The sequence below is a fragment of the Salvelinus alpinus genome, chromosome 3 (assembly GCF_045679555.1).
Source record: "Salvelinus alpinus chromosome 3, SLU_Salpinus.1, whole genome shotgun sequence".
Lineage (NCBI taxonomy): Eukaryota > Metazoa > Chordata > Actinopteri > Salmoniformes > Salmonidae > Salvelinus > Salvelinus alpinus.
Genome location: NC_092088.1, coordinates 49,052,790 through 49,067,007, shown reverse-complemented (window position 1 = coordinate 49,067,007; position 14,218 = coordinate 49,052,790). Strand labels below are relative to the sequence as shown.

General features: G+C 42.4%; 2 protein-coding genes and 1 long non-coding RNA gene across 12 annotated transcripts in view; 2 read left to right on the top strand and 1 right to left on the bottom strand.

Moving 5' to 3' along the window:
• LOC139570867 (regulating synaptic membrane exocytosis protein 1-like) overlaps positions 1-1,593 on the top strand; it is an 85,405-nt gene extending 83,812 nt beyond the window's left edge. For all 10 annotated transcript variants that reach the window (XM_071393154.1, XM_071393164.1, XM_071393162.1 and 7 more), the window contains one exon: positions 1-1,593. This exon is cut by the window's left edge and continues 611 nt beyond it. The gene's annotated coding sequence lies outside the window, so the exon portion shown is untranslated.
• Positions 1-9,349, bottom strand: part of LOC139570868 (uncharacterized) — a 21,986-nt gene extending 12,637 nt beyond the window's left edge. The window contains exon 1 of the long non-coding RNA XR_011674179.1: positions 9,043-9,349. This is a non-coding gene — a long non-coding RNA (uncharacterized lncRNA). The remainder of the gene's footprint in view (positions 1-9,042) is intronic.
• Positions 9,350-10,655: 1,306 nt separating this feature from the next.
• Positions 10,656-14,218, top strand: part of LOC139570866 (B-cell lymphoma/leukemia 11A-like) — a 50,084-nt gene continuing 46,521 nt past the window's right edge. Inside the window, exon 1 of the mRNA XM_071393153.1 lies at positions 10,656-11,139. Within this exon, the coding sequence (XP_071249254.1) occupies positions 11,085-11,139 (55 nt within the window). The 5' untranslated portion in view covers positions 10,656-11,084. The remainder of the gene's footprint in view (positions 11,140-14,218) is intronic.

The window sequence follows — 14,218 nt, the reverse complement described above, 5'->3', positions numbered from 1 at the left end:
GGTGGCACAAGGGATGTCAGCCCAGGCTTGGTGAAGCCAATCAGTGAAGAGGTTATTGTGAGGCCATGAAGAGCGTGCAGGAGACAAAGAGAAAAGATTGATGATGCCCTGCCGACAGTTGCCCATCAAAATGTGTTTCAGCATTGATGCCGTCATGGCGTCACTATAGGTGTCTGTGAGGGTTGGCATGGTTGCACAATCTGTTAGGGAAGGGAGTCTGCACGGGTGGAGAAAACACTTGTTCTAAGATCAAAGCAAGCACAAAAGCTTGATTATTTTTTTGGGACAAGGATTGATTATGAAAGAGAAAGAAAAACAGAGGCCAAATTATGGTTAGATATGTTTTATTCTATTTGCCTCGAGTTCAGAAAGGTACCATGTGGTGCAGACTCCCTGTGTGTGTTTGTTTTCGAGTGGCGGTGGTCTGCAGGCCTGCAGAGGTCTTGTCACACCCCCCTCTCGTCCCGCCCCCGCGAGCGAGGCAGGCGCAGCATGACTCGGGACCCCGGCCCAAGCTGCATGCACATTTTTTTGTAAAACAAAAGCCAGACAAATTACTTTAAAAAAAAAAGACTAAATGTGTGTTAGTTCCACATACTTTAGGCCAGCTTGTATGTTGCATGTACTTGTACAGTTTGCCCGTACTGAATATGAATACAAACAGAAAAGCCATCCGCCTTCCAAGGGCGGACACCGGGGGAATAAGCTCCGCCCAGGCCACACCTCCAACTCTGGGTATGAATTTCCATAATAGGAAGTCTCCAAAAAGCCTTTTTTATTTTCTTGTGTTCCTTTTGAACCCTTTGGAGAGTAGTGCTGTATCATAGTACTGAGCAAACTGGAACCCCCTAGTTATCTGAGGATCTAGGTGCTTTAACAGTAGTCTATGACAGTGGGGCTAGAAACAGAGGTAGAGAATGTGTGTATAAAAACAGAGCTTAATGTATATGAAGTAAAATTATGACTTGACAGAAATGATAAAGATATAGATATATGATTATTAAATGAGTGTATCTGACTGCACGCATTACCTACGCGCACACACATGTTGTCAATATGAGTCAGGGGGAGAAGTTTGACAATATTTACACACACACACACACACACAAAACGATCCAAACATTCCTGGTCCTATGGAAACAGATCAGAGCCCCATGCCCTGTGCTGCGAGAGACGCTGAGCGGTGCCCAACCACAAGAGGGAGCCAACAGACCTTTCAGTTTCTCGAAATAGCAGCCAACACCAACATGACTATTTGCAACACACTCCATCTTGTTTCTTTAACCGCAAACTTGAATCCCCCTATTTTCTCATGGTTTGGACTGAACTTAAAAGCCAATGAAAATCTTGTTTGCTGACCTTTCAGTTGAACACCTTGCGGTTAGGCCCACTGCCCTTTCCTTTGTCAGTATTACTCCATGATACTGATTGTTTACAGTCCATGGGTATCCACTCAAAACACGATATCTAGGAAAGAAGTATTCACTGCTACATTTCTTGTTTGTATAACAGATGTGGCTCTACTGATGTGTATGTTTTATATTCAAGAGTTCATTTTTATTATTTACAAATAAAAGACTGTGTGGAAGAAAAGGGTGTGCAAATCGACTCAAATGAATGTCAATGCACGGGTATACGATTTTGAGAACGACTAACTTATCTACCGCAAGATGGCTGCTGTACAGTACAAAGGAGCCATAACACAGCCCGTGTTTTTAAGCTCCAACATATTAAGGAATTGAACAACTTTCCCTTCCCTTCTCTTAACACTAAACCCTAACCATAACCCTTAACAAAGGTAGGTGCTGCACATCAGTGGTGGGCTGATGTGGGTTGGCCCTTACAATGCCCACGACTTGAAAGCATTTGCAATGCTACTACAGCCTTTGTTCAGCATCATTCTCTATCAACTGTTGTTAGTGTTCATAACAATATAATTGATGCATGTCATAACTGCTTTAGGAAAGATAATTGATTCACATACCTGAGCTGTTGGAATCATCCCCAGTCTCAGAATACACCTTCAAATGTGTTGATTTTCACTGGTATTGACAATAACAAACCCTTTCCAATACTCCCACTTAGTGGTAGCAGTGGACACTGCCTTAGGCCTACCTACACCATGACTGCATTATTGTATGACTTGCATATTTTCAAAGACTGTGTCGGCCTATGGGGCAGCACAGGGCACATGCGTGCAACGTGCACGCAAGATGTAGCCTGTAATGTAAACTATAACCAATATTTGTCAGGCGTTTGCAAACTATCATATAGAATATACATTACATTCTGAAAGTGAACGTAACGGACATTTGTCAGTAGCACACAGCGAAGGCATATTCAGTGGGAAAAAATGTGTCTATGCAGCCACATGTAGGCCTGTCGACCGCAAATATATTTATACCTAGGCCTATAGGTCTACATTTGGTTAACCTACAAACAATTCGTTTTGTATCTGAAAGGTTTTCCTTTTTTTTAAAGATCGATGCACATAGGCCTATGTGTTGCCAAGAGGCAGAGCAGAATAGTTTTGGCGAAATCTTGATGTTTGGTGCGCCAGATGAAATTGTTAAGTGGGGGGGGGGAAATGTACGCTGTCCATGGTTCTGAAATGAACTGTTGCATAGGCTAATGCAACAGTTAGACCTAGTCCTAACAACCCACTCTCCTTACATAGGTGTAGGACAGCATCCTGCAATAACTTATTTATCTGTCATATCACTTTTTAATTGACATGAACATTCTCCTCCATGGCAGTTTACATTTTTCCTCTACCAAATGTTCTCTACCCTACCTTTTTATTTGGCTTTCTCTACCTTTTTCTTTCGCTTTGGTTAATATTTTCGTTGTGCTCATTTAGGCCTATGGATATTGCTGTCCTTGCGCTCTGACCTTTTGCGTGCTACATAAATTGTTATTATAGACTACGTGCACACGCGCCTGCACATCACCCAAACAGATATCATGGGTAGTGGGCGGGAGGCTGTGCCTATAGGACGGATATTAAGAATCATGTCAGAAGGAATGCTATTTTTCGTCCGTGTTAATCATTTGAACAGCGCCGAGTTAAACTCTCTGGGAGTCCATTAGATCATTAAAATAGACTGGTGTAACACCCGCCGAGTCATTACTACACGTTTCCCCGTAAGAGACTTCCACTCACCCTAAACACAGTTTAATCAAATTAGATAGCGGGCCATGTCTTGGGGTTTCTTCTATTGATATCCATTAAAAATACATGATTTATCACTAAGTTCTCTGAGGTATGTCCCATTCATCTGTCTGAATGTAATACACGCCACGCAGGCTATAAGAGGACAAACAGTTGGAATTAATTTACTTTGACAGGGAGAGACAATCCACAGTTCCACTGTATGGTGGCATGCTTAGCCTATTTTGAGGACAGATTGTCAATTAAAAAAAACGTGATTAATAGCATAATAATAATACTAATAATAATAGGCATAATAATAATAGTCCAATAATAATAATATGCATGGAAATATAAATAAGCCTAGATAAATAAATCACGATCATGTAATAGAGCAGACTAATACATTGCACCTGCATGATCAGCCCTTTTGTGTGTCGAGCTTCACATAGCAAAACCGAATGTCTTTATAGCTACAACGACAACATAGATAGGCCTAACACAACACAAATAGAGGGGAGGTTTTGTTTCACGAGAATGTGAGTTTTATCCGTTTGTCAAATAAGTATCAAAGATGGTTTTCATGTCTTTCAAAAACCGTAGCTTAACTATGTATTGGTCTGACCTTTCAGGTCTAGCGAAAAATAAATAAAAGAAAACTGAACAGTTTCGTAAATAAAACTGCGGATTATATGAGGATTTCCCTCCACATCAATACATTGACTTTCAATTCACTACTCGTTTTTTCAGGAATACAAATGACATTGACCTATATCCTGGCGCACTGCGTCAATTCAATTGTCATATATTCGGCAAAACATTGTAAACTGCAGGCCTAGCCTAGTCCAAACATGATGTTTTCCAACTAGGCCTAATTTTTAAAATAGTAGTTGAAACAGGTGATGCAACATGTAGGCCTAGACAGAGGTTCTCCATTTGAAGTTGCCGTGTTCGTTGTTCTGTTAACATTAGCCTGCTTAACCTTGTTTAGAAATAACCTTACTCCCATGATTATACATTCTATTTCAATCGATGTATTTGTTCCTGTAGATGGAGTAGACCTAGGCTAAAGAGGAGGAGTTGAGCATCAACATTGGAATTTCGATAGATCTCAATTTTTTCCCAGCGAAGAACTCTAACCCTACTCGGATATAGACCTACCAATGTTCAAAGTCTTCATAGTGCAAGTCTCCTACGGGGAGTAAACCAGGAAATTGCCTATGGTGTACAATATTGTAGTATGCTGCCAATTACAAGTGGGAGCTCTTGGACTGGACTGACCATGCATCTGTGATGTACTGATTGTTGACGATAGAGGGCGTCTGAGTCCATGATTGTGGAAGTCATGCCAATGCCATGGCCACCTCAAAGCGAGTCAAAACTGAAAAATAGCATAGTCTGTATCTAGATAAGTTTCAAGGAGTGAATATATTATGCCTACCATGTGGGCTATCACTTACTTTTATGTTTGTGAATATATGAATACTGGTAGGCTTTGGCTTATTATTTATTAATTAGTACTTAGATGAACCTAAAAGTTGGTTATGATAAACGTGTGATTTTAAATTAGGCGTATGATAAACCCTTGAACATACAGCATTCCATGAAAAATTCAAATTATGAAAATACAACAAACAATAGGCTATTTAGTAGCCTATAAAGGAAACCTCGTGCGCTAAATTTTTAAAGAGACGGGGATTGCGATGTGGAGCCCAGGTTTGAACATTTGTGTCCTGGGTATCATAAGTCAGAGTGCCAAGGGTGTGCGCTTCGCTCTTGGATAAACGTCCGTCATGGTATTTCAGTTCTACGCAACTAACATTATTGCACTGACATAGGAGGCAGGCCTCCGTTCAACAGATACATAAATGGTTGATGTCCCACGTGGACCATCTCGGCCTCCCCATTTATCATCATAACAAGCGTTCAGTGTAAAATTAACAGCGACTTATTAACTACTACAGCCATAAACATGGTCATGCATTACGCCGAGATTGTCGCAGATTGCTGGGTGGTATCCGCAGCCCGTCCGAGGGAGATGGGCGTTTGTGGTATAGGAAACCTGTCCGTTTCCATTAACGCCCGAGTTATGTAATTCATTTGATGAGTTTTGCGCCTGTGTGTGGTGTGTGTGATGGTACGCACAGATGTTGCAAAACATGTTTTACACACAAACACACACACACACACACTGGGAGCGAGAAGGAGAGAATGGGAGCTCAGGGTGATAATTTGGCCTATAGCCGCATAATCCTTCAGATTTGATCTAATACCTGCCGAAGCCTGGGCGGCATGCGCGCCCATCTCTCGGTGTGATAATGCCACATTTTGAAATCTAGTCATTAATATTAATTGTAAGGCTGGGAATCATGCCTCGACCAGCAGAGCTTGATATTCTTCGGACAAGGTAAGGCTCGATTTAACAAGGATTTTGAGCTAATTCCCTGGTCTTCTCTCTGATATTTTAAGAGAAACTTCCATCCTCTTTGCTGGGAGAGGACAATGCTGAAAGAGAGAGAGCAAGAGAGAGACAGGAGGAAGGAGGGTTGGGGGGGGGGCTGCATTTTGGCTGAAATGTTCACTTTGAGGTAGCCCGGCCAGAATGCCCTCTCCTCTACATCTGACCGCGCGTGGAGCCCTGTGTGCGTAAAGACCCAAACACATTGAAGTGGGCTGTGAGTGTTTTCCTGACGCATCGCGCATGGGATTACTTTTTTGGGGCTCTTATCAAAGTGAAACAACTTCATTGTTAGTTGTTTTTTAGACATACAATTATTATTATCCTGGACTGAAAGCGAGTGAACTAACTCCAGTACAGAGCCAGACGTACCTTAGGTATTTTACTCTACATCACTTGTAGACCCATATTTTTGTTATTCTTGGTGATGCAGATAGAATGTAAAACAACCCCCAAACATCTATGCATAACCTATTTGTGTAGGCCTGCATGCACGTCTCACGATGTATTTTCTACAGATTTGACAAAATGTGCTTGTAGATATGCCCTCTGATGTCATGACTCCGACTTTTAAAGGCAAGGCTCCCGAGTGGCCCAGCGGTATAAGGCACTGCATCTCAGTGCTACAGGCGTCACTACAGACCCGGGTTCGATCCCGGGCTATATTACAACCTGCAGTGATCGGGAGTCCCGTAGGGCGGCGCACAATTGGCCCAGCGTCCTCCTGGATAGGGGAGGGTTTGACCGGGGTAGGCTGTCATTGTAAATAAGAATTTGTTGACTTGTTAGTTAAATAAAGGTTAAAAAATAAAATATCCTTCATAGGAGAAGCGGTTGGATAGTCCATGGGTAGAGTGAAGCATGAAGAGGCACAGAGAATGTGTTGTGTTTTTTGAGCACTGATTTATAGCGCGAACCTCTGGTCATTTGCATATATTGAAATGTGCCCGAGAGCCCAATCACTCAATTCTTCGGGTCTCCCGCACGTGGAGAGTAGGCTATGCATGCACATGATTTTGAGTTTTTTTTTAAACATATTATTCGTTTGCATTTGGTTAGGCTAAAATACAAAAAGGGAGTGTTCTGTATTTCTCTTGAAGATTAAAATAGATTGAGATTACTGGTCAATAGCCCATTATATATTATGAATTTAAACACAAGTCTACGAAAACTTATTGTAAATGAACATGGTAACCCTCCTCTCTCTGTCTCGCTCTCTGTCTCGCTCTCTCTCTCTCTCACACACACACACACACACACACACACACACACACACACACACACACACACACACACACACACACACACACACACACACACACACACACACACACACACACACACACACACACACACACACACACACACACAGACAGACACACGTGCACGTGGTGCATGTCAGTCCATGCATCCATGCAGTGTGTTGCTACATGGATATCTCTAATGCATTAACACCGCCTGACTGATTTATGACGGAATTGGGCACGGTATTTGCATATTGAGATTATCGCGGCCTGGGCTCCCTCCTGCACGAGTCGTAGCGCTCTTTGGCTTTGATCAATGTCCGCCTTGAGTGAGCAGGGTAGGGGTGGGGGGAGGGGGTTAGGGGGAGAAAAAAGGAAAAACATTCTTTGTGCAAACAGATGGAGTGGGGTGTAGGGAGAGGTCAAGGTTAGCGCTCTGTGCCTTAGAATATGGATGTCTAAAGCGAGGGCCCCACAAGAGCTTTCACGCATACCGACAGTAGCCTAGACTCCTCAACAGTTTACAAACGCGTTGTCCATGAAACACTATAATTACTTATACAGTAGGCCTATAAAGTGGCGTTAGTTTTTTTTAAATTGTGGCTGTTTCGGGGGGAATCGATATGAATCCAAATTGTTAACAACAACAACAAAAACATTAGCATGTTCATCTTTTCAACTTGTTTACATCTTTGTGATGCTGTTCTTCAACGCCATTGTGGGAAATGTCTCTACAAATCTGCATTTCAATCATTGGGATGCTATATGGTGGGCGGTCCACACTAAGATAAGAATCAATGTGAAGCCTATGAGTGTAGCATATCAGTGAATCCTACCAAGTTGAAGAGGCCGTGGTGGCCGGCTGTCACTATATAGTACCATAACAGGCTGCTTAATGAATGATCCCGATGATATTCACTGCCCTATTTTATATCGATATGTATTCATTGAAAACAGTAGGATACACAATCGTAGTTAAGGCTACAAGTGAATTTCCTTGTAACATTGTTTATTTTAACCATTGCGCCATGCACGTAAAGCCTGATCTTAAATGCATGCCAGTGTCCTCAAATAATTACAGCGACATTCGAGGTAAGTCCATCAAGGGAATTAAAAGTGTGTCCCAGGTAAGTATTAAGTCCTATATACGCCAGTGTAGGGACACAAGCAACACGTCCACTTGATTTAGGTCAATGGTACATTGTGATTAGCCCACCTTTTGAATCAGGCAATCATGTCCCGCTATATGCAAGACTGAGACAAATGAAATTGAAAATATCAGCCATAAATTCACAGGATAAAAAATATCTTCATTTTTAAACCCCTTAGGATAAATGGCCAAGATTGGATTAGTTTAAATGGCAAACTATTGCATTAAGTATCCAACTGTTTAAAACGGTTATTTAGACATTAAACAATTCTCACTTTATAGCTGTTCCTTTTTTGATATTTACTTTCAATTACTATAGCCGAATGGCCGTTCCAGAACAAGTCTCAAAGATGCTGCATTGTGCGGAATTGGTCGAAAATAACTCCAAACAGACGATGAGAACTACATTTAGAGTAATCACTGGCGAATCTTTAAATTGGGGACCGTGGGAAACTGAGATTGTTCTAAAACAGTCACAGCTAATTCCTCTCATCTCTTCCGCGCTCTCAGCACTATATAGGGAACATCTGCAATGATCACTGGTCAATTATGTACAAATCAGAAAAGTGAAGAATTGGCATATTTACAAATAATTGTTACAATGGGTATTGCATGTTTTTAAGTCCTTATTGCTTGCGTAAAAACTTTAGAGAAAGTGAAATAAATGTGTGAAGGGTCCACCATTCTGGTGGTGATAGACGGTTTTTGTATTCCTTGCGTGTACACGAAAAAGACATTTCGACCAAGCAGCCTTGGGTCTGTATAAGGAACAACTCTAATGTGCTGTAATATTGTTATTGCCAAAGGCTATATAACAATTGAACGTAGGATTTGTATCTGCTGCGTCCATGCTGTCGTTCAACGGAATCAGGCAACGTCTGTAACCTCTTTTATCAGCGCCTGAACTTTGACGCCCCGTCATAACACAGCCTGTAAGCTTAGCCTTCAGTCCTCCCATATGCACCACAGCACACCAGGCACCAAGCCTCGTCCGCGCGCAACGAACAACTAGTCGCAACCTGTAAAATATTTCACTCACTGGTTATACATTTTTTTTCGTCGACGTTGAACGTAGCACCTCCACCACTCCGGGTCGTGTCTCTCTCTCTCTCTCGCTCTCTTTATATTTGGCTTTCTCTCCGTCCTATAATGCTCTGTGTCCCAGGTCCGTGTGTGCAGCACTTGCCTGGCGCGCGGTTCTTCACTCCTGTGCTTATGCTTCAGTCGCTGTCTAGTCACACTTCAGCTATAGCTCGCTATAGTCTGTTCCTCTCCTTTCCTCCACCCTCCCCGCGCACAGCCCCATCTTGTCATTGCATTTTTTATTTGCATGATGTCTTCTTACGGTGTCGTTATTTAGTCTGCACGGGCGGTGTTTAGCTCGTTTTATATTACCAAACCCCCATTATGTGAGTATTTACACCCCCTCCCCCAACCACCGGTCCAACCTGAAACACATCTGAAACTTATTAGCCTATAAAGGCGCTTATGGGCATACTCCCACGTTCTGTTCGTCAAGGAGTTTGGATTGCACAGAAAGCATATAGTCTCGAAGTTGTACCCTATAGTGCCCGCTAACCTTGCCCACTGAACCCAAAACCCAACTATGTATTCATACATCGGTTTAGAACGGATTGGACACCTCTCTTGTTTCCACGACTTACAAGATTTTTGGTCCCGGGATGGTTCTCTATACCTGCGCGCGCGCTTAAGGTTCAACCCCTGTGCTCTCTTTCCAGAACCTGTATGTCCTGTTCATGAAACTCGATATTTAGCGCTCCGTTTCGTTCGTTTCAATGGCGCTTTGCCCTTTCTCCTTTTGTACCTATTCTACACACACACACATACACACACACACACACACACACACACACACACACACACACACACACACACACACACACACACACACACACACACACACACACACACACACACACACACACACACACACACACACACACACACACACACACACACACACACGCACACACACACACACACACACACACACACACACACACACACTTATATAAACACACACAGTGTGACTAGAAATGTTTCTCTTTCTACCACATGGCTAATGTTTACATACTGGTTTACTCATCTCATATGTATATACTTTATTCTATGCTACTGTATTTTAGTCAATGCCACTCCGATCTAATATTTATATATTTCTTAATTCCATTATTTTACTTTTAGATTCGTGTGTATTGTTGTGAATTGTTTTATATACTACTGCACTGTTAGATACTACTGCACTGTTAGATACTACTGCACTGTTAGATACTACTGCACTGTTAGATACTACTGCACTGTTGGGGCTAGGAACACAAGCATTTCGCTACACCCACAATAACCTCTGCTAAATATGTGTATGTGACCAATACAATTTGATTTGATGGCTCCACAATGTCCACCACTGCGACTTCATCTGTTAAACGTCTCTCCGTGTTTCTCTCTCTCTCGCTCTCTTTTCCTCTTTTCCTCCCCGCATGCAGCATATGTCCGGCCCCCTCCGAGCTCCTGTCCATTGGCTTTTCTTGCTGTCCCCCCCCCCCCCCCGCCGCCTCTCACACACAGTGCACATTGCTTTCATTAGACATCCCTCTCTCTCTCTCCCCTGCGATCACACACTACCTCCCCCAAATGCCGCTTGTCCGGCCCCCTGATCTTTCTGTCCATTGGCTTCTCCGGGTCTATTTTTCATGTCCAGCCCCTAATGAGTGTCCATTGGTTTTGTTATTTCCCTTCCCTCCTCCCACTTTGCCGCTTCGCCCTGCCCATGTTTTGTATGTCTGTGTCCATCCATCTCCTGACGTTCAAGTTCGCAGAAACGTCACGTCCGCACTTGAACTTGCAGCTCAGGGGGGCTTTTGCCATTTTCCATCTCTCTCTCGCTCTATTTTCAAAAAAGCCATGACGGCGATCCCACTACACATCTTCCCTGCGCCATCGTTGTATTATTTCTAATTTATTTTGGATATCAAAGGCATTGATGAAGATATTTTCTCTGGAGTCTCCCTTCTAACCCGGCTCTCCCGATGTGAACCGAGCTGAACGCCGCCACCAGCCACCATGTCTCGCCGCAAGCAAGGCAAACCCCAGCACTTAAGCAAAAGGGATTTTTCGCGTAAGTACACCTACATTGTCATTTCTACTTTTACCACGCTACTTTCTACCCAGCCCAATACCGGTTCCATTCAGAAAAGCGGAAAATGGGTTACCAGGAGCGTGATTCTCATGGGCACTTTGGACACTGGACAGCACGGACCCGCAGTCAAGTGGACTTCACCGTGAAAGTCTGGCGATAATCTACCTGGGTAAAATACCTATGCGCGCAAAGCATATCCCACCCAAAGCTGAAAGAGAAAAGTTTGATCCAGCATTCATCCCTGAGAAAAATCGGAGAAGTTTGCAGCGAGAATGGAATTACATTCATACGCACTGCACTGGCTTTGGTGCCCCGGTTGCCTCAGCCACTAAAGTGCATAGGCTACGTTAAGGTACGCGGAGCCTATGAGTTTAGCCTTTTCTTTACGCGGAGTTATGTAGAATATCGCACGGAATTTCCGGTATCGGTGCCTGTCTTGGATCGTGGCAGGTTTCCCCCCTCTCGTGCTATTTTTGGAAGGTTTTCAAAAAACTAGAAGTGGATTTTGATTGGGAAAAATCTCGTGTCCGGCTGTTTACAGGCACCGCGTGCATGCGCGTGTAGCTCATCTGCCAACAGAGTCGAAATAGATGTCAATAACGGCCTATTTGTACCCTGCTTGTCCAAATATCCGTATCAAGTGGATTGTAGTGTTTAGCCTACATTGATTCTGTAAGGTGTTCTGGTATAGTGGCAGGAATTATAGGCTATGCTTCTCAAGTAGCCTAGTAAAATTGGGTGCTTTTGTAAAGAGCAACAGGAGCCACGCTTTTTATATTTTATATTTTTCTTCCTACTTTTTACAAACCCATATTTGGAGCCATTTGTTTTAGTTTATCATGCAGTTCATAACCCGAAGGTAAGGCAATACTAGAATAACCCTGTCATGTTATTTAGAAGGTAATAACAATGTAACGAACATTTTTAATAATTACACTTTTTTAAGTTGAACTATTCTTATGGAAAACTCCATTACGCGCACATGTATTTTGATATGGAGCCGTTGTTCGTTGATTTCGTTTGAAAACATTACCACCATGTTTCGAGTGTTTACAAGCAGCAGGCAGCTATATGCGTTTGTAACTAGAAGAATGACCAAGGTAGCCAGCCCAATGCCCGATGTTGCTACACGGTGTATGCGCCTTGCAACCCTTCCTTCAGTAGCACTCGAATGGTGTTATATGCGATAACATGCCCTACACAGATCCACGTTGTTGTAACGTTGTGTTGTATCGTGCGGCATTACTAGGTTTCCGCATTTAGTCGAGTGGCCACATAGCCATATATCTGGGTCTCAATGCAGCCAGGGGGCATACAGACCAGCTGCATCGCCAGACTTTTGTTCCTGTCGGAATTTCGTCGCTAGGAGGCAGACGACGATCAGAAACTGGATGTTGAACTTGAACCTGATCAATTTCACCGCCATCTCAATCTACATATTTGATGATATGTTTAGAATACAGGGAAACATATAAGGTATACGGCGCGTTCCCCCCCTTGTCCTATTTACTCTCCAGTTTCGAATCCATCGTTTTTTTCCTACAGGGGTATAGAAGTTAAACAAATGTCATTACAAATGTCAACATTCTGCAGGCCTATATCTTGTTAAATCTAAAGGCACAAATCTCTGTAGATTCAGACCTATTTTCTATTCCATTGGAAATGGTAGAGGGTATCCTATTTTACAATGAAAATACATGTATTTAAGGTGAAATGAATATAGACACTTGTTCATGTGAAAAGTAGTCCGACTTATATGACGGATCTAAATGAAGGTTAGAATTTTTGCTTTTTGAGCAAATATTTAGTAATAGGACGAAAAGGCCTATGCCCAAATGATATATTTGTCCATATTTCCTTCATATAAGGAAGGCGACCAGTAATGTTAATGTTAATGGTAAACTAATCAAACCCCTTGAAATGTAATGGCATTTACAGAAGTAGGAGAAGAGATATGCTACTAATGTTTACCACCTTTTATTCTTATGGGCTGTGCGTCCAACAACACACCGCGGGTTTTTCTGATTGAGCAGAAATTACAGTTGTTTTAATATCACGCAGAATGAAATTCGCGTCAAACGCATTAATTCATTTATTTGCATATGGCCTGTTAGAAAACAATTGTTCCACAACAGTTTTCATCTTCTTTTTATTGATTTGCCACGCAACATTGAATTAGTGACGAATCATGTTTATCCCACACATTTAATAGGAATACAATATAAATCGTGTTGCTGCTATAAATAGCGTTGCTGCTCTGATGCAGACTACGCTTTTGCTAATCTGATATTGATAGCATCACATTTAGTTTAGGGGGGGGGGGGGGGGATGTAGTGTGGAAGTGCTATTATGCGTAATATGTAAATGTTCAAAAATATATGTCCAGCCTCTGTTTCTCTTCTCTTTCAATGTCATTAAAAACAGTTCAATGTAGTCGTCTAGATATGGTGCTAAGTACGTGCTCATGAAACAAAAACAAATATGCAATCAAATGATATCATCATGAAAATAGGTGTTAGACTTTGGGATTACATTTGTTGTTTATCCATTTGTTTTAATGAAAACCAACAATGCATTATGCAACTCTAAAATCTACTCTCAGTTCAAGTTTAAGGTGAGGGCTTAGTCTGCTTTCATTTGATTTTTATCCAGTGAATTTAATGCCCAGGTTTGTTGTATAACCCTGGCCGTTCTGGTGGTTGACCTGGCGTTAAATTAAAGGTAGTATCCGGCCGCCAGAATGTATCACATGTTATCTCTATGTCCCAGTTCGCTCGCAGATGTAATGTAGGATTGCTCGTTCAAATCATATTTTCTCTCGCGCGCTGGGAGCTACTCTACATTCCCCCCTCTCTCTCTCTTTCTTACTCTCTCTCTCTTTCTTTCTTTCTCTCTCTCTCTCTCTCCCTCTCTCTCTCTTCCTCTCTCCCTCTTTTGCGCTCTCTCTTTCTCTCTCTCTCTCACACACTATTTCCCTCTATCTATTCTCTATCTGTCTCTAGGTTGGGCGGAAAAACATTTAACCTCAGTTCACAGGATGCTATCTCTTATATCAAAC